Source organism: Rhodnius prolixus, unplaced genomic scaffold, assembly GCF_049639745.1.
Source record: "Rhodnius prolixus isolate KJV_2025 unplaced genomic scaffold, Rpr scaffold_7, whole genome shotgun sequence".
NCBI lineage: Eukaryota > Metazoa > Arthropoda > Insecta > Hemiptera > Reduviidae > Rhodnius > Rhodnius prolixus.
In genome coordinates this window covers 33,497,056-33,524,993 of record NW_027411582.1, presented here as the reverse complement: position 1 = coordinate 33,524,993, position 27,938 = coordinate 33,497,056, and the positions used below count along the sequence as shown (strand labels likewise).

The 27,938-nt window shown below is 36.8% G+C and overlaps 1 protein-coding gene across 1 annotated transcript in view; it reads right to left on the bottom strand.

Annotated features, from left to right (window-relative positions):
* The window catches only part of Samuel (SAM-motif ubiquitously expressed punctatedly localized protein), a 166,451-nt gene that overhangs the window by 35,981 nt on the left and 102,532 nt on the right, over positions 1-27,938 (bottom strand). Inside the window, exons 3-4 of the mRNA XM_074115066.1 lie at positions 18,753-18,984; positions 18,246-18,650 (exon numbers count right to left, since the gene is read on the bottom strand). Coding sequence (XP_073971167.1) covers positions 18,246-18,650; positions 18,753-18,984 — 637 coding nt within the window. The remainder of the gene's footprint in view (positions 1-18,245; positions 18,651-18,752; positions 18,985-27,938) is intronic.

The window sequence follows — 27,938 nt, the reverse complement described above, 5'->3', positions numbered from 1 at the left end:
ACGGCGCTAATGACCAAGCAGTTGATGCGCCGGGAAAATAATAATAATACAATAATAATTTGAATTAATAATAATATTTTTTTAAAAATAATGTATTTAGTAACAATCAACGCATTTTGCGTTATAAGCAACAATGATAACAATAAATAACATTCACCCATATCAGAGTGGAGAAGTTACCCAGCGGTAACACTCCAATAACATTCTAAATTCTACCGACTCTCTTCATCAGAGAGGAGATTGCGAGGCCACAGTCTTTTAAGACGTCTAGGGAGTGTTGTCTGGAAATGTTCTGGAAGATAGAAGTGTTGTACCAGTGGGAATTGTGATGTGTTTGAATGTTTAAGATGCAGTTTTCTGTATCATGTCTTCAGCAACTTGTGTTGCACGAAAGGAACTGTTCAAGTCTGTGTGATTGGTTTGATTCGGTGACGTAGAAAGGAGCGTTTAACTGTAGAGCGAAGAATTTTAGACTGCAAGGAGCTGGATCCTTTGGAGAGATTTGAGCGTTTGGTTGGACCCCCACAGTTCGATGCCATAAGCCTAGGCTGGCTTTAATGTACTTACATATGCAATAAGTCTTTTGACGTCCAGAGTGAGTTTTGATCTGTTGTCTAGTTAATCTTTTCAGTTGTCGGAAGCGTCTGTTGAGTTCTATTCTCTTAAGTCGAGTATGTGGGTTCCATGTAAGAATAATAATAATAATAGAATTCTCTTTACAATCTACAATCGACATCGACCTCAATTCGATATGATTAGCTACTGAGTTAGAAATAGTTAGGATACTTGGCACGCATTACACGTATGTCATGCTGGTTAACTAATTATTGTACTAAATGTGTAAATAGACTTCTCTACATCGTTCACTGATTTTTTAGTCCAAATTTGGCACAAATATTCTTTAAGAATATTAAAGTAAAATTATTATTAGTAGATAACACAGGAAATCATTCGTAACGGGGGAGAGGGGGTGGGAAGGTAGCAAGAGAAAGTCATGTTAGTGTTAGTGAATCAACTAAAAGATTACGGGTTGTCCCATAATAACAGTAATTACTTTGTGAAAAAAACTATATACTGTAATACGCATATAAATGTATATTGTCTTCAGATAATAATGTCTCCAGGAATCCATTTGTCCTGGAGCTAAGAGCTGTTGCCATCTCAGTAAAGTGGTCCATAATATGTGACGTATGAAATATACTATTATTGCGCAAAGACGCTTCCTGTCTCTTCTTCAATAGTTCTTCTTCTTCTTCATATCTGAATACGCCGTTATAAATACAATGAAATATCATCAGACTAACATTATCCTGCTCTTGGTAGCGAGTCCTGCTTTAGAAGGATATATTTCATTTATGCTACATTACTTCGTGTCTTCAAAAAAAAAGTACCTCTCCGATATTAGTATTTGTATTAGTTTACGGGTAATTTGATCTTGTACTAGTAAGTAATGGCAATATGGTGGGTGATAGGAAGTAATGTAGGACGTAAGTATTATTACTGCACAGGAAATACTTCCCCCTCCATATTTAAATGACCTACATGATCAGATAGATAAAAAAAAAAAAATATGGCGTGAACCACCACTTCCGGTCACTATATTTTATAGAAATCAATTTTTTTTAAAAAAAAAACTTGGTATTTGCACACAAAAAAAGAGATAAAGTTTCAAGACAAAGTGATAGACCGGCCGAACTTAGTCCATTGTTATTATAGTCACGTCTAAGTTCAAATAAAACACTTAAGCGACCACCACTTAGGAAAGTGACTGAAAACTTGAAAAAGCCGTTTTTTTTTATGTAGTGGACTTCCGGAAAGCCGACGTTCAGTCAGTTATGATTTTTTTTTTTTCTGGTTGATATTCCATACTTATTAGTTTCCTCCTAGTTTCCTCTCTTATATTCCCCCATTTCGACTATGGTTGTTTAGTGTATGGCGGTCTATCTGGTGATATTGAAGCTAAGCTTAAGCGCCTCATGAACTGCTTCATAAGATTTATTTTCAGCATTTCCAGAGACTCTCGCATTTCGCACTGCTACGATGAGTTGAAGTGGCTTTTTCCTGTCTATCGCCGCCAATATTTTTTGGCTTCTTTCCTTTTTCAAGTCATCCAGTCTCAAAGGCCTTCCTATATTTTTCAACTCCTTAAGTTTAAATCCTTCATCCATTCCCGTAACACTAGATCTCGCTCATCTGATCTTTATATTCCCTCTCACCGTACCTCATCCTTTGACAAGTCCTTCCTCATACGTGCTACCTCTCTATGGAACTCCTTGCCTTCATCTGTCCGCCATGCTCCTACCCTATCCATCTTTAAATCCCGTCTATTCAGTTATCTCCTTTCTATTCAGCTTCCTCCGAAATTCTAATTGTTTTAATTTATTTCCTTAATTTCTGCTGTTTTATTATTTTATTTTTACTTTCATTTTCACTTTTGTAAATATTTATTTATTTATTTAATTTCTGTATAATCACATGCCAAACTGTTAAGGCCTCTATTTGTTCCTGTATTTATTCTTAGGGGACAATTGTCCCAGAATAATAAATTTCTTTTCTATTCTATTCTATTCTATTCTATTAATATTGTGTAATTATTATAACTGGACTTTACACTGAAATGGCACTTTTATGAAGAGCTTAACTTAATCTCCCCAAAAGCACTGTGCTTAAATAAAGTTTACTGCTTAAATAAATGAACACACGCGATACAGACCCCTCAGAAGACTGTTAGACAACAGATCAAGACTATCATTAGAGAACGAACGTCTTCAGTAGTGTACTTTACTTAAAACAAATATGGTTTAACGGAATCGAATTCAAAGCCGTCTAGATTGGATTCATCTAGGGCGGCCTTAAGGCCTACGCCACTGCGACCCCTTTGGATATATTGTGGCTCCCCACAATCTAAAGTTCGCCCTCCAGACCAGTCCATTTAATCAGACTCTTAAATGCTGGAGAGCGTCTCTTGGGTAAAGCTCACAGGCCTTGGTTTTTCCTCCCCCTAGAAATAACATCCTTAGCCACACGAGCCCCTCACACTGCACACAACACGTGCAGTGCCGTTCCCTCCTCTTCCTGACAGAACCTACAAAGGCTGGTATCATCTGCCCAGGCCCATTCCTACGCTTACTATGTAACACATGAACTCATAAGCAAAAAAATTTTTAAACAATTCTTTGGGTACCCTATGTATTCCAAAGTTGTGGAACTTGCACAATTTGAGATCATCACAATTTCTGAGATTATCTTTAATGTCAGAAATTCTCACCACAGTTTTGGGTGCCGTAAGCCGCCGTCTAACTTACTAAGAAAATGAAACCTTGTAATCAAAATATCGTCTCCGCACAATTGCCAATGCTGCCCTCTAAGACTCCTTACTGAGCTATTCATGATTACCTCAATATTCCTTTTTATATCCGTACGGTTTCTAATTTCCGGTGACTTAAGATCGAAAATAGAATAAAAGAAAGTTAAAAAAAATAAACTGGCTATACTAGACATTCTCAATAATCAATGAAAGTAAGTGAACGGCGACATTCTCTTTCTCGCTCACACACTCAACTTAATCATTATCTCCTCTCTCACACTCTCTCTCTCTCTCTCACCCTCTCTAATGATTGAGCCTCTATGGTGTGATGGAATTGTGAAAGGTAGATTTGATTGTGAATTTTTCTTTATTTATTGGTCAAAGTAAACCAATAAACTGTACGTATTGTGTTTACGCTCTTTTTATTTGATTGATTGCAGCATCAGTAATACATTCTAGTCATTTCCTCTTTGATGTTTCTTCCTTTTTCAGTTAGTTAAACAAACTGATCGTATTTTTAAATAATTAAATCAAAGAAAGAGTTTTGAAAAACAATTAGCTGTAAGCACTGTTTTGTCTTACACAAATCATTAATGTTTCTTTACTTCTAAATTAGTTTTTTTTTTTTAAATTAAATTCCACTAAAACTAATTTTGACGGAGGACTGACATCAAATAACTCCTTATAATGAGTAGACGAAAGCTTAACAAAGAAAAAATCGACCAAGAAATTTCCATTTCCGGTCAAACGATTTTCAGAATTTTCAGCAACTACGAGGGTCGTTTGAAAAGTCCGTGCAAAGTCAGAGAGATAGCACTACTGGCGCGTATCGAGGTTATGTTTAGTTAGTAGCATCTCTTGGAAGGACACACACCAAGTTTCAGCCAGATCGGTCTATTTCTTTGTGTTTGGCATTCGTTTGAATCAAGGAAGTCGAGTGATTTTCAAAAAATGGACGAAAAAGAATTTCGTGTGTTGATTAAACACTACTTTATGAAAGGCAAAACGCCTCAGGAGACTAAAGAGAAGCTTGATAAACATTATGGTGACTCTACACCTTCGATTAGAACAGTTTATAAGTGGTTTCAAAATTTTCGGAGTGGCCATATGGGTACAAGTGACGCTGAACGTTCTGGACGCCCTGTTGAGGTTATTACTCCAGAAATCATTGATAAAATCCATGATATGGTGATGGATGACAGAAGAGTGAAGGTGCGTGAGATTGCTAGTGCTGTGGGCATCTCGAATGAACGGGTACATAATATTTTGCATCAACATTTGGACATGACAAAGCTATCCGCAAGATGGGTGCCGCGATTGCTCACGCTTGACCAAAAACGAAATCGTGTGAAGTGTTGCAAGGACGGTTTGCAGCTGTTCCAGAAGAATCCGCAGGACTTTAAGCGTCGTTTCGTCACTGTGGATGAAACATGGATACATCACTACACTCCTGAGACCAAAGAACAATCTAACCAATGGGTTACCAAGGGGGAATCTGCGCCAAAAAAGGCGAAGACCGTTCTTTCGGCCGGAAAGATTATGGCGACTGTCTTTTGGGATTCGCAAGGAATATTCCTCATCGACTATCTGGAAAAGGGTAAAACTATTACAGGTGCATATTATTCATCGTTATTGGACCGTTTGAAAACCGAGCTGCAAGAAAAACGCCCACGATTGGCCCACAAAAAAGTCCTTTTCCATCACGACAACGCACCAGCTCACACCTCAGCACTTGTGGTCGCAAAATTAATGGAAATAGGGTTCCAACTCGATTCACATCCCCCCCTATTCTCCAGACTTGGCTCCCTCGGACTACTATTTGTTCCCCAATATGAAGAAATGGCTGGCGGGAAAAAGATTTTATTCAAACGAGGAGGTGATTGCAGAAACGAATGGCTATTTTTCAGACTTGGACAAATCCTATTATTCGGAAGGGAACAACAAACTAGAGCAGCGTTGGACGAAGTGTATAAGCCTAAAAGGAGATTATGTTGAAAAATAAAAAAGGTTTACCCCAAAAAATTAAGTAGTTTTTATTTTTGCACGGACTTTTCAAACGACCCTCGTATGTAAATAATCCACTTTAATAGCATTAACTCATACATTACAATAATCTGACACACTTAGAGAAAAGTTTATTTTACACCCCCTCTCAAACAGTTCGATTAACATACACTTAATGAAAATGGGTTATCCCCTAAACCTATAAAAACGAATTTTCCCCAGAAATAAAGAATTCAAACTAGAATCGGTTTTCAAGGAAATTCTCAAAGAGAGGATCCATTACCCTAAAAGAGAAGCTCATAATTTTCTTGAGAAAGTGTTACGAAGAAAAAGCCATCAACATAAAAGTTTAAAGGAAATTGTTCCTTCTGAGGAAAATTATTAAAAAAAAAAAAAACTGAAAAATCCATTCAAGTAATCTTCCGGTGGATCGATTTTTGAATCAAAACCTTAAACGGGTATCAAATGAGAACTTCCTGCTATTTTCTTGCCTTGTACGCTGATGACGAGGCCTTTTACACGTCATCTTGGAGAATGGACACCATCACCAACAGACTTAATCTTGCAAATAGACAGACTTACAAAATTCTGCAGCAAATGGAAAATTAGAATTAACCACGACAAGACAAACGCTATACTCTTCACCAAACGCAGACCCACTCTTAATCATACAAATCAGATGTAATAACACTCTCATTCCGAGGTCTACCCATGTGAAGTACATAGGGCTAACTTTAGGACAACAAACTGACTTTCACTACTCCACGTTCAGAACAAAGTAAACGCAGGCAAACTGGACTACACGACTATTATCTCCTCTTCTCTCCAAGTGATTCCAAAATGACTGTGACTAACAAACTCCTCCTCTACAAAGTAGTCATTAGGCACCGATGTTGCTCCTACGCCTGCTCCGCCTGTAGTCTGGACTTGTAGTAGCAACATCAAGAAACTTCAGGATAACGCAAAACAAATTTCGTCAGACTCGCTGCAGACTCTCTCCACGACGCACTAGAATTGAGTCACTCCACGGGGACTGCGTCCATTATCCGCCGTACACTCCTATATTCAAAACCAGTCTGCTGAAACTCCTTTCCATCCTAGACTACCATCCTAATCCACTATGCCGCGACATAGCCTCCTACAGATCCTTCTACAGAGTACAGGCACAGAAGACTAAAACATATCCTACTCTAACTCTTTACACTAGCTGCAGGTTTTTCCTCTCCTTTTTTCCTCTCCTCACCTAACTTTTCTCTTTCTCACTTAGTTAAGAAGGTTGAAATGTATTATAAATTTATACTTCTATATTTATTTTATGTATATATTTATTATAATAAATATTTATTCTATTCTACTCTACTGAAGTTTTTTTAAAAGTTATTATTATACTTAACACTTTTTTCATTCAAAATAGGTATTTCCGGTAAAAATTTGTTAGTGAACCTTAATAGTTCCATTTAAGAGAGTTAGAAGAACGTAAAAAATTTAAAAAATAAAATAAACGTGAGGGGGTGCCTCAAAAAATTAAATCTTTAATTTAACACAGTATGAGGTTCATTACCAAACAGGGTTGCATTTTTCTCTTCTTTTTTTTCAATTCAATGGGAGGGAGGGAAATAGGTTAATTTACTGCGTTTTATAAAGTTGGCAGCACTGCATTATGTAAAAAATAAAATATAAAAACAGCTGACAAGCTATGAAATAGTTGAGGCGGTTTTTACACTTATCTTTGATCTCTTTTTTTTTATTCATCGCTCTCTCCTTTTTTTTGTGTGGAAACTAATATCTCTGTCTCTCTCACTCTCATTATATGAAACAAAAAACTGAAACAAAACTCGAGAGAGAACACTACTGGTTTAGTGGTTGAGTTTGATTGTTTCTTCATTGTTGTTGGGCTAGTTTATATTACCTGTTTTCAAATATACTTGACAGCCTGTCTGGCCTTCCGGACTATACTATAGAGTAGTTGTAATTCCTCTCTTGCCTACTGCAAAAAAAAGAGTTACGTTTCGGCCACGTCTTGCATACTTCTAATCACTGTAGGAAGTCTAGATTCTCTACCAATTCCTTTCCTACACACTGTAGACGATCTAGGAGGTCGTGTCAGTTATAAAAAAAAAAGAACCACGAACTACCTTTGCTTTATTAATAAAGTCAGTATTGACTTTTATTTTTAACTTGACCGGAAATTTCCCAATGTTCGTAGATATGAGGTCTGTAAATTAAGTAATGAGACTGATTTTTTTTTATTCAAAAAGAATTACAATTCTATATTGTCAGCTTCAAAATAACTTCCTTCTGAAGCCACACAGCGCTGGAGACGTTTCTTCCACTCCTCATAGCAGTGCTCGAACTCCGATACTGGAATAGCCTTCAGCTGGTCGGTTACAGCCGTTTGAATGTTTTCGACTGTTCCAAAATGAGTTCCCTTGAGGTGATTTTTCAACTTCGGGAAGAGAAAAAAAAGTCACAAGGACTCAAGTCAGGCGAATAAGGAGGTTGAGGAGCCACAGGAATGTTTTTACTGGCCAAAAACTCTGGTTTATTGAAATTGCTGTGTGACAAGGAGCATTATCGTGATGCAACACCCACTTGTTCTTGATGTTCAAGTCTCACACGAATGACCCTTTTTCGAAGTTTTTTTTCAAGAACCTCTCGGTAAAAGTGTTGATTGACCGTTTGAACTTGAGGTAGAAACTCTTTGTGGACGATTCCCCGTGGATATCGAAAAAACAAATCAGTACGCATTTGATCTTCGACTTCGCCATCCTTGCTTTACAATAAACGAGTTTTTGGCCAGTAAAAACATTCCTGTGGCTCCTCCAGCCTCCTTATTCGCCCGACTTGAAGTCCTTGTGACTTTTTTCTCTTCCCGAAGTTGAAAAATCACCTCAAGCGAACTCATTTTGGGGACAGTCGAAAACATTCAAACGGCTGTAACCGACCAGCTGGAAGGCTATTCCAGTATCGGAGTTCGAGCACTGCTATGAGTAGTGAAAGAAACGTCTCCAGCGCTGTGTGGCTTCAGAAGGAAGTTATTTTGAAGGTGACAATATAGAATTGTAATTCTTTTTGAATAAAAAAATGTATTTAAAAAAATCAGTCTCATTACTTAATTTACAGACCTCGTACCATAAACTCCCCTCCAAGATAAATATCCGCTCCTACACAACCTAATCAATGCCACCACAATTTAAAAGACGCTGAGCCTAATATTTTGAAACATATAATACAAGAAGACTTTACAAGACATAAATACAGGAATAAAAATAGGTTTTTGTAGCCAAACTTTAAAAAATAAAGAAAAGGAGCCTTTAAATTCAATTCACGGCCTTCTATATAGATAGACCACAGACAATGGCCAACCTGTCCATGAATATTCTACACACGTAACGGCTGAGTCACGTTCATCTGCGCTTCATCACTATATGGTGACTATATCGACTACAAACAGCAGCCAGCGCATTCTGTTTTCCTTCAAAACTAGTGAGCCCGGGGGATTCGTGGAATGTCACTTATATTACAAAAGTGAGAGAAAGAAGGAAAAACACTGTTGTTGTGAAAATACAGGACACTTTCCCCCCTTGTACAGTTTACGTAATTTTTGTTTTTCTTTTAGTGAAACTTGGCATTTTTACTAAAAGAAAATTGATTTCAATACTATACATGACACCAAAAGGAAACTGATTTAAGAAAGCATGAGTACTGTGCCTTTAAAGGTGCCTCCTCACATACAGAGAGCAGTTGATATCCCTCCTGGCTAACCTGGCTTGCGAGCCAGAGGAGACACTTTTGAAGGCACAGTACATGCTTCACAAGTTGAGTAAAGTGCATTATTTGATAAATTAAAGAATAAGTTTGATCCTTTACATGAAAGATATTGATCACTTAAATATGTGGCAGGAGGTTTCCAATTTTTTTTTGGTAATTAATCGCAACTCTCCCAAAATTGCCAAATACTTATTAAACCTTCCTGTTTGTAACAGATGTAAAATTAATTTTTAGCCATTTTGTGTATGCTTGGGAAAATCTAAAGCTCGTTAACATTTGATTTTTCTTAGAAAAATCACTCGGAAAACGACTTATTTCCCGATATTAAGAAAAATACTAGCTTTACTGCCTTGGCAATATTTTTAGTGGAAATGGGATGAAAAAATACATAAAAATGGTCTATCGCGTGCTCTTCTTTCTCTTTGATAACAAGTTAAAAAAATTGAAATATGATTAATAAATATCCAGATTTTGAAATAGCCTAACACCTTTAATTTTGAAGATATCGAATTGCGGTTTCCGGTTTCTTTCATAACTTTTTATACTCTTTGAAACTGTGTATATGAAAATGGGGGTCAACTGCAAGCCCTCACTTTTAGACGCGCGTCAGCCGCGAATGCGGGCAGGAATCTAAAATTAAGTCACATATTCTGAAACTAGAAGTGACGGGCAACAAATTTTTCCTCTACCATTTTTTAGCTCAGATTAACCGTTTAAGCATGAAATGCATTTGAGCCGTCTTAAAATGAACACCCTGTATATGTAGGTATATATTTTACAAATCTTTTTTTGTCTGTCCGTTCGTGGACTTTGTGACTCTAAAACGAACAAAAAAAAATCGCTGATGGTTTAAATTTGATATTTCCCTTAGACCACCGATCCAGGGGAATTTGGATATTCAGCAAAATTAATTGTGTCAACGATAAAAAAGTCGGTACCAATATTTTTTTTTGTTTTCGACCAAGATTAATAAAAATATAATATATAATATAGGAAAAGAAGCATTCATTCATGATTTTCATTCATGGAAAATTCAAAAAAATGATTTTTTCTTGAAAAACAAAAAAAATTATTGAGAATCACGTGAGACCTAATTGCACCACAGCCTTCTTGTTACAAAAAACCTAAAATTCTTTCCTATATCCTTGAATCGCGCGTGTAATTCGTTGTCGCTGTCAGTAACGATATTTTTTTTTTTTCTAAATCCTAGATTGAAAGATGTAGGGAGTTCCTGTGAAACTGAAGATAGAATCTTGCGTCATTCTGACAGTCAAAATGTACAGGCCTGCCAACCTTTTCTTTTTTTTTTTAATAAAAAACAAAAATTCTCTAGTCGGACATATCCAATTGGATGAAATGTTTCTCTCTCTGTTTTTTCCCTTATTTCCCTTCTTCTATCTCTTTGCCCCAGACTATCCATCCACCCCCAACCGCCCATGTCATTCTTCTCAAGTATGATGGACATTAATATACCATGAAGTACCATGAGTTATGGTAACATAAAGCTATGGTAAAATTGTTGCTATGGTGCTATCAAATCTTTTCCTTTTCTAAACGTACCATTTTTCATTTTCTTTCCGCTTCAGATAAGATTTTGTGTGTTTTCTTTTCTCGGATATAGAATATTTCTTCATTATTTAAAAATTTAAAAAAGTTTCAATTGGTTCGCTTATCTTTACGCTCCATTCAAAGATTGGGTTTTGATACTTAAAACTGATCCTCTCGATGAATCATTTTGTGGCCTGCGAACCACAGGTGAGGAGCCACTTTATACGAAGGTTCTCTACGCTGGAAAAGTAGATTTCCGGAATAGATAATTTTTAAGTAAGAATTATAATTTTTGACGTACATTTTTAATGAATCTTAATTAATTTTTTTGGAATCTTACCACTTTAACACTCGTGCAATAAATGTAGAGCCTGCAGAGGTAGTTGCGTACCCACAGGCGAACTCGAGCTCACCAACTCACATATATTTTTAACATTAAATCCTCCACAGAATACTTTCTACACACAATCACTGACACATAGATTAGAATTTGATTAAGTTTAGAAAAGGGACGGAACCTATGCTTTATGGGACTGCAGCCACAAGAGGCTAATTGTGCCTTCCCCTTTTTTTGGGTTTAGTCGATGAAACAATCCCTTCTAAGAAGGTGGAGGACTTTCCCTAATAGCTCTTTTTGCGCTGCAATTTCCTTTGGCCTCAAAGATCCAAAGGTTTCATAGCGCAACCACTCGATTGCAACGCTGTTTCTTCCTGATACAATCTACACAACGGTCCCCGAGCTACTAAGCCCCTCCACCTTGTACAGATACTTCCTGAACCTACCGTGCCCTGTGAATAGGCCTGTAATCAGAGTAATCTCTTTGAATCTTCGTTGAAACACATCATAGTCTTGTTGTGTTTAACCCCAGGACACATCACCTAGTTCTTTTCATGCTCTCTCTCCAGATCCAGTCTCTGAGAGCCACACGAACTGCATCCTTGGTAATCCCCAGGACAGGTTCCAGGCTGATGAAAGGAGTGACATTCCCCTTGATCCCCCACATGGCCCGACACCCATTCCAGCCGAACTTCATTGTGCCGAGCCAGTTGTTCCAGGGCCTTTTTACATTCCCAAAACCAGGGAAGAGGTTGTTCTGAAGGAAGTAAGGGCCTTCAGTACAGTTTTCGCTGTCCGAAAAGATGCAAATCTCCCCTACCACTGACACATAAGTTAGTCACAAAGATTTCTCTTTTCAATTCGTAGTGGTCTTGTCTTTTATTAAGCCTCTCCAGCATCAAGCTAACCAATTCTCAAGAATGAATTGCTACCACGGAAAAGTTAAATAATAAATAATTGGCATTATAGTTAAATGTATTATTTCAAATTGCTGCTGGTCAGCTAATCTTGGAAACCACCATACATTTCTTAATAAAAGAGAGGGAGCAACAAACTAAACGTTTCTGTTTGAAGTGGGCAGTCAGTCATCAGTAGGAGAAGAAAGAAAAAACAAAATCTTTGCTTAACTTCTTTTTTTTCTTAAACAAGCTTACCCCAAAGTAGTTAGTGAGTTAAAAAAGAGTTCAAAGTTCAGAGTGGCAGGTGGTCGGTCAATTCTCTTAAGAGTAGACTAAACTCCAGTGAACTCCCATTAACTCTTTAACTTCCAGCCCTCTCCTTCTTATATTATTTGACCTCGCATAGGTTTTCTTATTCTCTCACTCGCTTTAACCTTCTTTCTCTTCCTTTCGAAATGATCAACCAATCTGTTTCCATCAACTTCTCTAGCCTCGTTAAGAGTTCTGAAGAAAAACGTTGATAGGATAAAGGGAAAACAAATCTTTTGAGATCAAGTGTATAAAAACCAACTTGGCGATTTCTGTTCGTGTAGTAGATCACGGGGTGGGCAACCTTTTTCTGTAAAGGGCCACATAGGGTTATTGGTTTATTACCGAGGGCCGCAAAAGGTTATTGGTTTATCACCCAGGGCCGCAGTATGCATATATATATTTCTTTTTATATTTATTTCGGGTTCTTATTTAATAATTGTTTTTATTTATTTATAATACGGATTATTACTTTATTATAATGAAATTTATTAACAAATCAACATACAAACGGCATTAGTGACTTTTATGAAATGGCTTCATATCTTCCTTCACCATTTTTTCTATTAAAACTTAATAAAAAGCCAGTCGAAATAAAAATAATTCGATCGCATTCACAGTTATACATCAACTGTTTGTTGCACCATAAAATAATTAACTAGAGAAGTAGCGAAAATCCGTAGCTTCGACGGCGAGAATACGCTTTGTCTGGTGTCAAAGTGGGGTACTAAAAGTCACGTGATACTAATTGTAACAGCTGAGACAGTAATTGTACTAGCGAAAAATTACCAAACTTTAATAACATCAAATTTAACATATTTTTATTATTTAAATTTTTATTCCCCCACACTAGACTTAAAAGAACAGAACTGAACAGACGCTATCGACTACTTAAAAGACTCTTAGACGATAGATCAAAACTCTCTCTGGACAACAAAAAACTAATTTATACTTCTATTTTGAAACCCATCTGTGTTGTATGGAATAGAGCTGTGTGGGGTTCAACCAAACGCTCCAATATCCAAAAGAATTCAATCGCTACAATCTAAAATACTTCGAACTATCGTAAACGCTCCATTTTATGTCTCCCAACCTGGACTATACACACTGACCTTAACATTCCTTTCATCACACAAGTTGCAAGAAAACACGATACAGAAAACTCCACATCAACCTGCAACCTCATATAAATCCCTCTAGCTCACAAAATCTTTCTTCTAGAACTCTTCCTGATAAACCGGACAAGAAGTCTTAAAAGACAGTGTGGCCTCGTGATCTCCTCTCAAGTGAAGAGAGTGGGACTAACCATCTAATATTTGGGAGTGTTACCACTGCTGTAACTTCTCCACTAGTTACTTATCATTTATTGCTTTATTGTATCATTGTTACTTATAGCGCTAACGCGCTGATTGTAGCACAATGAACGCAAAAATAAAACATATTATTAGCCGTTTTGTGTTGCGGGCCGCAGGAAAATGTTAGAAGGGGCGCAAGCGGCCCGCTGTGTACCCCTGGTGTAGATTAACATCATAATTTAGTTTTTCATAATAGTGAAAGATTTTTCTAAAGTGATTTTCCTGCTATGACCGGATCAATTCAACGATATTATGTACGTAGTACTGCCAACCTAAACCCATATTTTCTACAGGTTTAATTTAAACTTGGACATACGAGGGTCGTTTGAAAAGTCCGTGCAAAAATAAAAACTACTTAATTTTTTGGGGTAAACCTTTTTTATTTTTCAACATACTCTCCTTTTAGGCTTATACACTTCGTCCAACGCTGCTCTAGTTTGTTGATCCCTTCCGAATAATAGGATTTGTCCAAGTCTGAAAAATAGCCATTTGTTTCTGCAATCACCTCCTCGTTTGAATAAAATATTTTTCCCGCCAGCCATTTCTTCATATTGAAGAACAAATAGTAGTCCGAGGGAGCCAAGTCTGGAGAATAGGGGGGATGTGAAACGAGTTGGAACCCTATTTCCATTAATTTTGCGACCACAACTGCTGAGGTGTGAGCTGGTGCGTTGTCGTGATGGAAAAGGACTTTTTTGTGGGCCAATCGTGGGCGTTTTTCTTGCAGCTCGGTTTTCAAACGGTCCAATAACGATCATTAATATGCACCTGTAATAGTTTTACCCTTTTTTAGATAGTCGATGAGGATTATTCCTTGCGAATCCCAAAAGACAGTCGCCATAATCTTTCCGGCCGAAGGAACGGTCTTCGCCTTTTTTGGCGCAGATTCCCCCTTGATAACCCATTGTTTAGATTGTTCTTTGGTCTCAGGAGTGTAGTGATGTATCCATGTTTCATCCACAGTGACGAAACGACGCTTAAAGTCCTGCGGATTCTTCTGGAACAGCTGCAAACCGTCCTTGCAACACTTCACACGATTTCGTTTTTGGTCAAGCGTGAGCAATCGCGGCACCCATCTTGCGGATAGCTTTGTCATGTCCAAATGTATTTACAAAATATTCGAGATGCCCACAGCACTAGCAATCTCACGCACCTTCACTCTTCTGTCATCCATCACCATATCATGGATTTTATCAATGATTTCTGGAGTAGGGCGTCCAGAACGTTCAGCGTCACTTGTGCCCATATGGGCTTATAAACTGTTCTAATCGAAGGTGCAGAGTCACCATAATGTTTATCAAGCTTCTCTTTAGTCTCCTGAGGCGTTTTGCCTTTCATATAGTAGTGTTTAATCAACACACGAAATTCTTTTTCGTCCATTTTTTGAAAATCACTCGACTTCCTCGATTCAAACGAATGCCAAACACAAAGAAATAGACCGATCTGGCTGAAACTTGGTGTGTGTTCTTCCAAGAGATGCTACTAACTAAACATAACCTCGATACGCGCCAGTAGTGCTATCTCTCTGACTTTGCACGGACTTTTCAAACGACCCTCGTAAGTTATAGATCGATTATTTTCTTTTAGAAATTTTTGCCCCCTACAAATATTGATTTTATTGGGGGGGTTTTTAGGGGAGCCGTTTTACGACATGTTTTTTTGTTGAATAGAAATCTTTTTAATTATTGTTAACTAGTCTAACATCACTGTTGGTAACAAATTTTAAGTTTCACTTAAAAAAATAAAGTACTCGTAAAATTACGTCAAGAGCGGAAGTCTTGTCAATGAATGTTGCACATTTTTTTTTTTTTAAGTGAAGTTTGTCAGTAAGTTCATATGTTCGTTCATACTTCCTTTTTTTTTTTTTTGTGTATGCATGTCTATATATTTATTAACGATTCCTGTAGTAGTAGTACCCAGAGATCGTGATGAGCGTGGTCTTACGATCTATTCGTGCCTTCATCAGTGGAAGCTACTCTTCTTTTTTAACCTTATAGCCTAAACTTTCAAGAAACATCTTTTTTTTCTTTGTAAGTAGTTAGGACGTAACCATACAGGCTGCCTAACCTAATCACATCAATCGTCATTATAGCAAATAACATGCGCGCGCATGTTATTTATTTATTTTGATTTTTTTTGTATATTTATTTTCTTTTTTTTTTTATTTATTATTTTTTTTAAAAAGAACACAGAAATTAAAGTGCACGCATTCTGTCGACATAGGTGAAAGTGACCGTATATCTGTTATTTTTTTTTAAATGTTCGAATGGGGGCTTGGTTCTACTCTCTCTCACTCCCTCTCTCTCACCCTCTCTCAGATTAACCGGATCTTCAATAACTTCACTTCTAAATAAATGGACAAAGTAGATAAGTGGATGGACACGACTTCTTTAAAAAAAAACATGAAGGGCTTTAACTGATAGATTTCTTTATTTACCTTTTTAAGTCCTCTCCCCACTCTTTTATTATACTTTCTCTCGAAAGACGTAAAAGACGTAAAGTATTGGGAAAATTTTCGATCCAATGAGAGGAAGGGAAAAAAAGAAAAGTTATTTCCACAAATCGGCGTGTCTCTCTCTGTTATTTAATGCATACCTCAAAATTTGTGAGGTAAGAGGAAGTAAAAATTTCCTAATTTTTAGAACGAAATAGATGAGCCGGAAATGCTTCTCTCTAGAATTGTACTTTCAGTTAAAAGCTTTTAAGTATTTTTATTCCCAATAAGTATCCCAATATGCATAAATCTACGGAAGCGCTAAAAAATCGGAACATCAACCGTCTTCAAACCTTACAATCAAAACTTCTAAGAAGAAATAGTTAACACTCCCTTCTACGTCACCAATCACACAATACACTCTGTTCTAAATATTCCTCTCGTCTCTGGAAATAGCCCCCAATCTCGGATACATAAAACTCCACTCAAATCTAGAACAGTCATTACACAGCCCTCTGATCCACACAACAGGTCTACAACAACCATTTCCTTCAAATCTACAGCGCAGACTAAAGCGGCGGTGGCCACGCGCTATCATCTCAATATTTAACGCCGATCTCCTAGGATGGTATTGCTGTGTAAGCTTGCCAAATCTGGCGAACTAACGGCTTCCATCACTGGACGGTCGTCGTTCACTCCACTCACGCCTCTTGGCGCATGTGTATGTATGTACACACATATACTATATACGTGCATATGTATTTGTGCCATCCTTTATCTCCCATCACTTTTGCCTATTGTACCAGGATACAGTTGCAAAATAAATAAACAAATTAAAAAAAATAAAAAAGTAATTTTATTTTCTTTGAATTGCGTAGATTTTATTCTCTCGCCGCAGTTTCCTCTCTAAAATCAAAAATTCTGTGCAAAATGCTTTCAATCCTAAGAGAAAGATTGAACAAGCTCAAATGAACTCCATTTTGAGTTTTAACCTAGACCAGGGGGGTCGCCAAACTTTTTTTTTTTGATCATGAACCCCTCTAATTTTTCGAAATCTCCTTCGACCCCTCCATAAAAGTAATTTTCAGTTAATTAAAAATAAAACTATCTATTAGGTACTGTGTTTGTATATTTTTATTTTATGATTTTAAACATTTATTATAGTAATTTTACATTGTATAGCAATAGTTTTATGAAAAATATCTTGTTTTTAATAACGTTTTATTGAAATTTACACCTGTACCTACCTACAGGGTACAATAAGTAAATGAGATGAGTGTATATAAATAAATAACGTGGCATCCAGTGATGGCCGCCATTAGTCACCCAATTGGTCACGGGGCCAACGGCGCCTCAGCCGTCTTCGAGGATTGGAGGGTAGCGTAGTTGGAAGACAGGTTTGCAGTTAAAGTGTTGGGGATGAAATGAGAGTTTTTGATGAAAATTTTTATATCGGATTTTTGGCAAGTTCTCGGAGATCGAGTGGAATTTGGAGATCTGTATGGATTGTGTGTTGTAGCTAACATAGAATGGAGCGTCTACTATGCGGCGGAGTATTTTAGATTGGAGTGTTTGCAGTCTATTGATGTTGGATTTTTCTAGCTGTTCCGTAAAGTTCCGAGTCCGTAAGTCCATATTGGCGGTGAGAAGAGCTGTATAGAGTCGTCGTTTGTTCTGTAGTGAGAGTTTTGATCGTTTGTCGAGTAGTCTGGTCTAGAAGTTTGTATCGTTTGTTTAGTTTGGGTCGTTTAAGTCTCGTATGGGGGGTTCCAGGTAAGTCTCTTGTCTAGGTCTTAATGTTGAAATTTAAATACCTTAATATTTATTAAATAATAAGTAATTATAAACAAGACCCCCAATCGACCCCCTGGCGCAGAAACGACCCCTACTTTTGTTAAATAAACCCCTGGGGGTCTATATAGACCACTTTGGCGACCTCTGCCCTAGACAATCACGGGAAACTAAAAAAAAAGCTGCAAATTTTGGATGGACATTTCAAACTCACAAAAAAAAATTATGCTGGTATTAAGACCGTACAATATACTAAAACAGCATATCAGACGAGAGCTCTGATAATAAACGGTTATAGCTGTCTAAAATTTTTATTCATAACTTTTTTCTTTTTTTGTAAGAAGAAGTCTTTTTAAGATAGTTTTCTTGAGCACTTTGAGCTCGCTGAACTTTTCAGTTATTTTTTTGATGTCCAAGCGTTCAAGTCTCCCAATAAATCGATGACGCAAACAAATATATGATCATAAAAAAAAAAAAAAAATTCACTTACATGAGCATATTCAGCGCACATATCCACCGACGCTACAAAACCAGCAACATCTTCAACGCTCCAATGCCCAACGGTCTGCGTGTCCGGCATACAAGGTTTCAGCGCACAAACACTACCGCAAGGTGCCGTGCTCACACTGTTGTTGGCCGGTGAAGTTGTAGTAGTCGATGAAGATTTATTAGCTCTTCGACCTACACCGCTGGCCGTATTAGTTGGCCCAGTAGACAGAGAGGTTCTCTTCAGGCCAGTGCCACGCAACAGAGGTATCACTTCCGATCCGTACAGACTTTCTGACAGAGTACGTTTATGCTTTTTTGGCGGTGGTGCCGTCGAACTTAGATCCAACGGTGCGTTCAGCGTTTCTCGTTTGGTAGCTCCTTTTAAGTAGCTTTCCAGATGGGCTCCCTGGTGAAATGGGGGGGGAAAAAAAATTTAGAAAAAACCTTTAGATCCAGAAAAACAATGGAAAAAAACAGCAAACAACTTCACTAAATAGGATCCCTTTACCTGTTGATGCGTCCTAACCATGTTCAACAGCGCTTGCGTTGCGTTCATGTCTATAACTGGCGAGAAAACCGGTGGAAAAGGTACAAAACCAAGCATAGCTTGATTTTCCGCTGCACTCTTTTCATCGGACTTTGGTCCAGTAGGTGTGGTGGCCGCTGCTGGGGGTGGCAGCAGTCCTGGAAACGGTGGAGTCCCAGATTTCAGGCCGGTAAACCCATTTCTCGGTAGATAGCTGTGAAAATAAATAAATAAATAAAATAAAGGGACATAATAAATTTAAAAAAAAAAAAATGAAATAAGAAATAATAAATTAAATAGGAAACTTTAATAAATTAAAGATGAACTTTTAAGACAAGTATTAAAAGACGGGGAGTGCCTTAAAAGTCCAACAGGACCAGTAGTCTACTTGGACATGATTGGTGAAGGTATTTATAATACATTTAACCTTTTTATAATTTTTTTTATTTTTGGTGGGGGCCCGATCGCAGTTTTCACATTGTGACCTATTACGTAACTCTGATCTAATAAACATTGCACTTGAAAGCTCGTATGTCACTAAAAGCCAATTTTCAATATGGTTCCCTAATATTTTTTTCTTCATCCAAAGTTCTCTCATTAATTGTTGTTCATTCTTTTTGGTGACTGATTCATAGTTTCTCAATAGGATGAAATAATAATTGCCATTTCAGTCGTGATACATTTATTCTGCTGAGCTTTCGACCTAGAGGGACTAGGGTCATCTTCAGGGCTAGTTTACAAAGTAATATTTTTACATTATAGGGTTGGGGTGTCTTCTGTCTTGTCTGTTCAAGGGCTGACTGAGTGTGATCGGTCTGTGTGTGATGTGTGTATAGGTTGTGTGGAAGTCAGTGTTGCCAATTGTCTGTCAAGTATTTTGCAGTAAGTTGGCCGTATATGTTGTTTAAATTGTTGGTGTCAGTTTTGAAATTTAAACATTTTTCTGTCTTAGATACGTATATCATTTCTAGCACTTTCCCTTTTTTGTGTGTTGGTTTCTGATACTTAAATCACACATATCACCCACAGACCGATCACACTTAGTCCATGAACAGACAAGACAGGAAGACACACCAACCCTGCAATGTAAAAATATTTACTTTGTAAACTAGGTAAATAATTTTTGTAAATTTCGTTATATTATATATATTCATTTTAATAGAATCATTGTTAACAATATGTAAATATGTTCCACAGCCAAGCTTTCGACCTATTCCCTAGGTCGAAAGCTCGGCAGAATAAATAAATATCACGACTGAAATGGCAATTATTTTTTCATCCTATTCTCTCATTAATTTTGAATTGAACGCGATAGTATTTCAGTCTGCTTTAAATCAAATACAAATTGATTGAATTTGCCAATTGTGTTTTTTTCCGTTTTTGCCTTGCCCACAATGATTGTACAAATTGTGTCCATTCAATTCAGTTAATTGTGCTAACAATTTGTTGAAATTCCGTCTTTAAAGGAAATAGCTTGACCGCAAGTATGAATTTCTCGTTAGTTCTTTTAGTTTTTGAAATTTTCTCGTAAATCACTTCAGTTGCATTTCTAAGTGCATAATTATTAATAAAAAGAAAAGACGTGATTTTCAGAAGGTGAATTTAATTGCCATTTCAATTATAATTACTAGGCTTGGGCACCTATATTGGTTGGTGAGAATAAAATTTTGTAGATAAAATTCCTAGTTTATAGATGATCGCTTCACCGGTAGTGTGAGATTTTCTTCTATGATAATTGTTTTTAAGATGGGGGTTTCTTGGATTTCCGGCTTTCTCCAATAGTTTGCTTAAAATTTAATCAAAGTTAAGTGAAAACTCATAATAGAAAACTTACGAGCAAACAAAAAAGGTCATGCGAGTGTTAAACTCATAAGATTTTTCTCCCATTTTTCCATAATTTAATGGTTTTAGCAGAATAATGATAATAACCAAAGAAGAAGCAGTACGGAAATGATATCGCGTCATTTCCGTACTGCTTCAGACAATTATCTACCTGTCACGATCTTCTAATCTGTGAGATTGTATTAAAAAGTTGTCGTCTAAGGCACACGAGACAACTTTACTTCCGTCCTAGATTTACCGTCTAACCCCACTACTATATGGCTGTTCACACAGTTGGTCAGACAACTGTGCAAGAAGTGAGAGAGAGACAAATCGTTGGATAAAAATATAGAATGCAACTAGTGGTAAATTAGCGCCCGTCTAAACATTTTGTCTAAAGTGCAATAAAGTGCATCGTTAGAAACTTATTGGGACATTTTCTGTCTTTTATTTTTCTCTCTTCACTGTTCGTATTAAGTAAAAATTGGCTAAGAACACTCACATGACTTTTTCTTACGTATTCAACGCATTTTCTTAAAATTCTGAATTTTTCAAATAGGGTTTTCATTTTCTTACCCAAAACTTATAATGCTGGAGGAAGCAGATGATTATTATTTTCTTCCTTTATTTGGAAAATTTTCTCAAGAAAATGCTTTTGTGGAAAAATCTCAGGGGAAAAGAGAGTGGGGTTTAAGCTTTTTCTATCGTGTCCATTAAAGTATACGTAATAAGCATTGCAGCATCTTTTTTAAGCTTAATGGAAATAAATCTTTGTAACTGAGATTGTACGTAAATTTGGGGGGGAAAATCAATGGAGCGGAAGTGCCGTCACTTGCGTAAAACGGTGAAAAGCTCACAGAATCGTAAATCTGCACTTTGATTACAATACTAGATAGATAAAAAATTGTATTTCACATATAAAATACATACATATATACAGAGTGGATTGCCAGTTTAGTCTTACAACTAATTTATTAAATTATATTCTATACTAAGGGGAAAACAATGAAAAACCCCCAGCTTATAAGAAATATTTCAATTCGGGAGTCCCTAACTCTCCTGTGCCTGTGCACCGAGTCCACATTATAGTCCCCTATTTGCCTGCATAGGTGGTTGTGACTTGATTCACACTTACTGAAGAAACCAGTAGCGAGGTACTTGATGTAGTGTTCTACATAGTCCATGTTGGTGTTGGCGTGTAAGTATATAATACGGGCGGAAGTTTTTACAAGCCTGAGGAATTTATTTTGTATGATCTGCAGCGAGGCGCGATATTGGATCGACATGTCCAGACTCCAGGAGGGACAAACATAAAGTAACATTAGGCCTAACCACTACCTTGTACAGGAGGAGTTTATTCTCTCTGGAGACAGTTTAGAGTCCCTGCAGAACAGTGGGAATAGTACCTTGAATGGCTCCCTTGCCCTTTATTGACTTTGTCCTTTATGTGGGGGGGTAAAGGTCAGCCCACGATCCAGTATTACTCCAAGATACTTGATTGTAGGAAGTCCACGGCACAATCCGTCCTCCGAAGTGGACATGTCGATAGATTACAATACTTCCTCCTTAAGGAACACTGAGTAAAAATGCAATTGCTGTTCATTGACCTGCAGCCTGTCCAATTGTTGAACGCCAGCAAAACGTTGATAACTTTGTGAGAGAGAGAAATCACGTTTTGACTCCTCTTCTGTTACTCCAATTATTTCATGTTTTCTGTCACGTCACAGGAAGAAAGATTGTCGTAACTTCCATGAAGTAGAATAAAAAAAGAAGTCTGAAGAAGTTGTACAGCCAGTAAACTGTTCTTAAATAGTTGTAATGTACTGTACACTTTCCACTATGATCTGATTTCCACGCTGAATCTCCCCCCCCGCTACTCCCTTCCTTTTTTTTCGCTTGCGCCCCTCGGTCAGTCCAGTCTGTCCAACGGAAGATGATGGTTCCTTAAGAGTGTCCGCTACGTGCATGATAATGACGAAAGCATAGAAAGGTCAGCCTCTGGGGGTCACCATCAATTTTCATTTTTCTAACTACCACACAGGCGCAGAGCTCCAATATTATTATCTTCTATTGCGCACACCTCTGACGGCAAGAATATTAACTAATAAATCATCTTAACTTTTTTTTTTTGAAAGCTCATCGTCCATACTTACTAAAGAATTAATTAACTCGTGAAATTCGCCTGGCCAATGGTTTATGTATTCTTATATTTAGTACTTTACACTTATAACAAGAAGTTTTACGTCCCTGAATAATTTTCGAAATAGAGTTGGTACAAAAATATATCCGTTTCCTGTTCACCCTTAAGACGAAAAATTGATCTTATGTATCTGATGAGCATGTATCCACAACATAACTCAAACATTTTTTTTTTTTTTTAGATACCAAGAAATCTAAAAAATAAGTTCGAACTTCAACCGGAACTATCACTTCGTAGTATCTTGAACTTCGACATGTCACATATATTAGGTCTACCACTATTGTTTAAAATGTTTTTTCTTCAGAGAATTTTCATTTTTTAAGGGTTCCTGAGGGGGGGGGGGGTTGCACGACGTCATGCTTCCTTCCTTTACTAAAAAAAAAAAAATGTAACATACTTTACTAAAAAAGTTCTCATATTAACCGCCATTAAATAAAATGCACAAGTCCTAGACCATGGGGAATCGAAACCACTAAACCAACAATACATCTCAGTTTTGCGGGTCTAGCCTAACATACTTTACTATAAGTTAATCATATTAACCATTAAATAAAACCCAAAGCCTAGAGACCAGGGGGAATCGAACCCACTAAACCAACAATACATTTTAGCTTTGCGGGTCTAGCCTATAGCCGCCTAGCATACTTTACTATAAATTTCTCATATTAACTATTACATGAAATCCAACGCCTAGACAGTGGGAATAGGACCCACTAAACCAACAATACATCTTAGCTTTGCGGGTCTAGCCCATAACCGCCTAACATACTTTACTATAAATTTCTCATATTACCCATTAAATAAAATCCAAGGCCTAGACCAGGGTAATCGAACCCACTAAACCAACAATACATTTTAGCTTTGCGGGTCTAGCCTATAGCCGCCTAGCATACTTTACTATAAATTTCTCATATTACCCATTAAATAAAATCCAAGGCCTAGACCAGGGTAATCGAACCCACTAAACCAACAATACATTTTAGCTTTGCGGGTCTAGCCTATAGCCGCCTAGCATACTTTACTATAAATTTCTCATATTAACTATTACATGAAATCCAACGCCTAGACAGTGGGAATAGGACCCACTAAACCAACAATACATCTTAGCTTTGCGGTTCTAGCCCATAACCGCCTAACATACTTTACTATAAATTTCTCATATTACCCATTAAATAAAATCCAAGGCCTAGACCAGGGTAATCGAACCCACTAAACCAACAATACATTTTAGCTTTGCGGGTCTAGCCTATAGCCGCCTAGCATACTTTACTATAAATTTCTCATATTACCCATTAAATAAAATCCAAGGCCTAGACAGTGGGAATAGGACCCACTAAACCAACAATACATCTTAGCTTTGCGGGTCTAGTCTATAACCGCCTAACATACTTTACTATTTTCTCATATTAACCATTAAATAAAATCCAAGACCTAGACCAGGGGCATCGAACCTACTAAACCAACAATACATCTTAGCTTTGCGGGTCTAGCCTATAACCTTTATGGGCTATCATGGCGCCTGTACCCTTTACTTTATCGTGACCATTTTTAATTTTGTGTTTACTTATTTTTAATACAAATTCTTAATTTAAAGAAACATTAATTATGTAAATTATATGGTAAAATAAATGTGCTAGTGTTCACTCCAGATTTTTTAAATATCTTATTTAATCTATTTCAATCTATTGCCTACAATTAATTTTTTATAATTAAAAATAGAAGTTTAAATTAATAAAGTGAAACGTTGATAGAATTTTTCTTTCTTTCTCTCGTTTTAATGAAGTACAGTTGGCAATATTGATAGTTCTTCAGCCCTGCTTCTGTTCTGTATTTAGTTAGTTAACATTTAAATTTGCATGTAAATGAAATTAAGGTGTATCTCGGAGGACAGTGTGTATGACGCGCCCACTAGCTCGCGCGCTAACACAGGCTAGCCAACTGAGAAGTCTGTAATTTACATCCTAACTGCTTTTTCTGGGATCTACTATACATACCGCCCGGTCAGTTTATTGGATCTCACTCCTGTTTCTGTTCGGCGCTTGTCTAGTCTAAATAAGGGAATGGACTTGCATCATGGGCAGGGGCACAAACAAAAAAAAAAAAAAAAAAAAGATACAAATAAACCGGATGAACTGGTTTAATTTCTATTTTACTAGTATTTAATAATGAAATCACCATCAATAATAATTATTATCAGAATAATTTTGCTATTAAGAAGCTTTTTTGCAGAAAAACAAAAATCAAAAATTAAGATTACTTTTTAAACATGTTATTGCTTGTTTCTTTCTTGTCTGTAGATTCTAAAATTGGTTAAATTCTATTAATTTATTGACGGAAACCGGAAAAAGTTCAATAATTTCCCCTTTTATCAATAAACTAAAGCTGAAATTTCATTGCCAATAAAATGTAAGAAAAAAATCTGCAGTTGTTTTTCGCGAATAGCAGCTGATTTTAATCAGACCAGCTGGATTTTCCGTAAAATTGGTCTAATTATTATTGCTCATAAATAGTTCTTTAACTTTTATCTCTAACACTTTTCCGGGAGAAACCCCCGAATAAGGGGGGGGGGGTATTTCAGTGCTAGAGGATGTTTGGGAAAACCTCTTCCAGTGTTATGTTCACATTTTGGACTGCTCATCTATTAAACATAATTAAAACTGTCCAGGTAGGACAGTTGTATAAGGGTTGATCGTCAAAAAACTGCACCAGAAAAAGCGTAATGTTGAAAAACATCACAACTTTGATAATTTTTTTCCCTCTTTTTCTATAAAAGATAAAATTCCCAAATTTTCTTTAAAATATAGGGTAAATCCTCCTTTATGACTGTAATTTATTTTGGCAACAACCCAGATCTGATAGATTTCGGGTAAAAAGTTGCCGAAAATGAGCAAAAACTGAGCATTTACAGATATTGTTGTTCTTGTTACCTTTTTTTTGTAAACTACGTAGCGCCTAAACGCGTGAACTGATTTTCATGAATGTGGTGTCATTCGATTCGGAATTCAATGTAGATGTGCCTTTTGCGGGGTCTTGACGCTGTACATCGAATGAGAGAGGAGTTAGCTCCAAGTAAGTTAGGCCCCCTCCAAAATTATTATTATTAATTATTTAGAATTATATTAGTGTAATTAAAATTCTAAATTTGATACATAAGTTGATACAAACAATCATTATAACAATATCATTACAACTAATACTGTAAAATATGTTCCATAGCCCTGAAGATGGACCTAAGTCCCCTATCTTGAAAGCTCGGGAAAATAAATAAATAACAAAAATCGTGACTGAAATTTGGTGTAATTCTTTTCTTCCCCCCCAAAAATGATAATTTTTTCAGTAAATTTAATTATGAAAACAATTTGTGAGTTGAGCGAAATTGATAGAGACTGTTCACATATCGATTATCGATATTCCTGAGAAGATAAGTGTTCCTCAACATCTTTAAAGTTCATGCAAGGAGTTATTCTCCTTTTCATTTAGTCTTTCTTTTTGGAATAAAACTTAATTGTCTAAAAGTTCGCGAAACTTTTAAGTTAAAAATCTTATTCAGCAATTGTGCGAGATCAGGTGATCAATAATCCAGCCTCAGTGAATTAATTGACAGCTTCCACTAAAAAAAAAAAAAAATCTTCATCGTCTCTCTAACAAAAATGACTAATGACTTACTCAGCAATTATGATTAATAACTTGTCTAATAATGTTAAAATTACTGCTAAATAATAACTTAAATGACTTAGATAGGTCGTAAGTGTCAACGTTTTGACTGGTCATTGTACAAAATTTAAAATAGAATTATTTAAATCACCTTTGACCTTATACAAAAGAAAAAAAAAAGAGCTTTTTAAATTGATCTTTATTTTTGAAGAAAAGAGTCATGATTAGACGGTAGGCAGTATGGAAGAAATGGAAGAGATTGGCCTCTATACAGCATACATTCTGCAGCAAAGAGAGGAAATGCAAGAGAGAGAGAGAGAGAGAGAGAGAGAGCACAATCCCTTCTTCCTTTTTTTTGTAAATGAGCGAGAAGAGTTTGAAGAGAGGAGAAAAAAATACAAAGAAGCAGAAGATGAAAGAAGAACGAACGAACGAACGAACGAACGAAGAGCTTACAGGTCAAAAATCTGTGGGAACTAAATCTGACACGGCCTTCTTAATCAAGCTAGCAAAAGAAGTATATCCAAAGAGGAAGGAGGGTTATACAATAGTTTGGGGGAGGTTATTGTATATGTCGCCAATGATGGTCTGAATTGAAAATATATATATGTATAATACCCGGTGCCAACACATACATACTCGCGCCTATATTCACATATATGAACAGTAAAATGGAAGCAATGGACAATGTTACCAACCTTACTTTGTACACGTTAACCGCTCGCCATATTAACCAACCGCACTATGTACATGATTAATGGAAAAAATTCAAGACATTTTATGAAATTAAATTTTTGTGTCGCTCAGTTATTTGTAAAAATAATCACACATTTATTGTTAAATCAATAAGAATTACATGAAAGCTAGGAAATTACATGGTGCTGGAGAAAGTTATTCCTTCTGTGGAACTATTCAGTTCCTGCGATTTACTCCGATATCTGGAATATACGAGGTGTGGCTATTAAATAAAGGGACTGATGCTGCTACAGAAGAACTATGCATGCGCCAAATCCTAACGACCGACAGCTGTGCAGCGTAAAGCCTCTTCTCTTTCGATTGCAGCGTCTCTCTCGTGTTTGTAGAGAAATCTGTCTGACCGGAACCGTCGTTTGTGGTGTAAGGAGGTGTTAGTTTCGTTTTGCCGAAAACATGATACTACACATGTAGTAGAGCAACGAATTGTCGTGAAATTTCACATCAAAACTTGGGTAAAACCGCTTCGGAAACTTATCTTTTATTAAAAGAAGTTTATGGCGATGAACGTTAATCACGTGCGCGAGTTTTTGAGAGGTTCAAGCGTTTCCAAGATGGCCGAGAAGACGTCGGAGATGATGTTCGCCCGGGTCCGTCCTTCCACGTCCAAAACGGATGAAAATATCCGATTATAATTAATCAACATTACTACCGTTAGGTGCTTGCTCAACTCCGTGAAAGAGTAAGAAAAAAAAGACCCGATTTGTGAAAGAACAAGTCATGGGCGCTCCATCAAGACA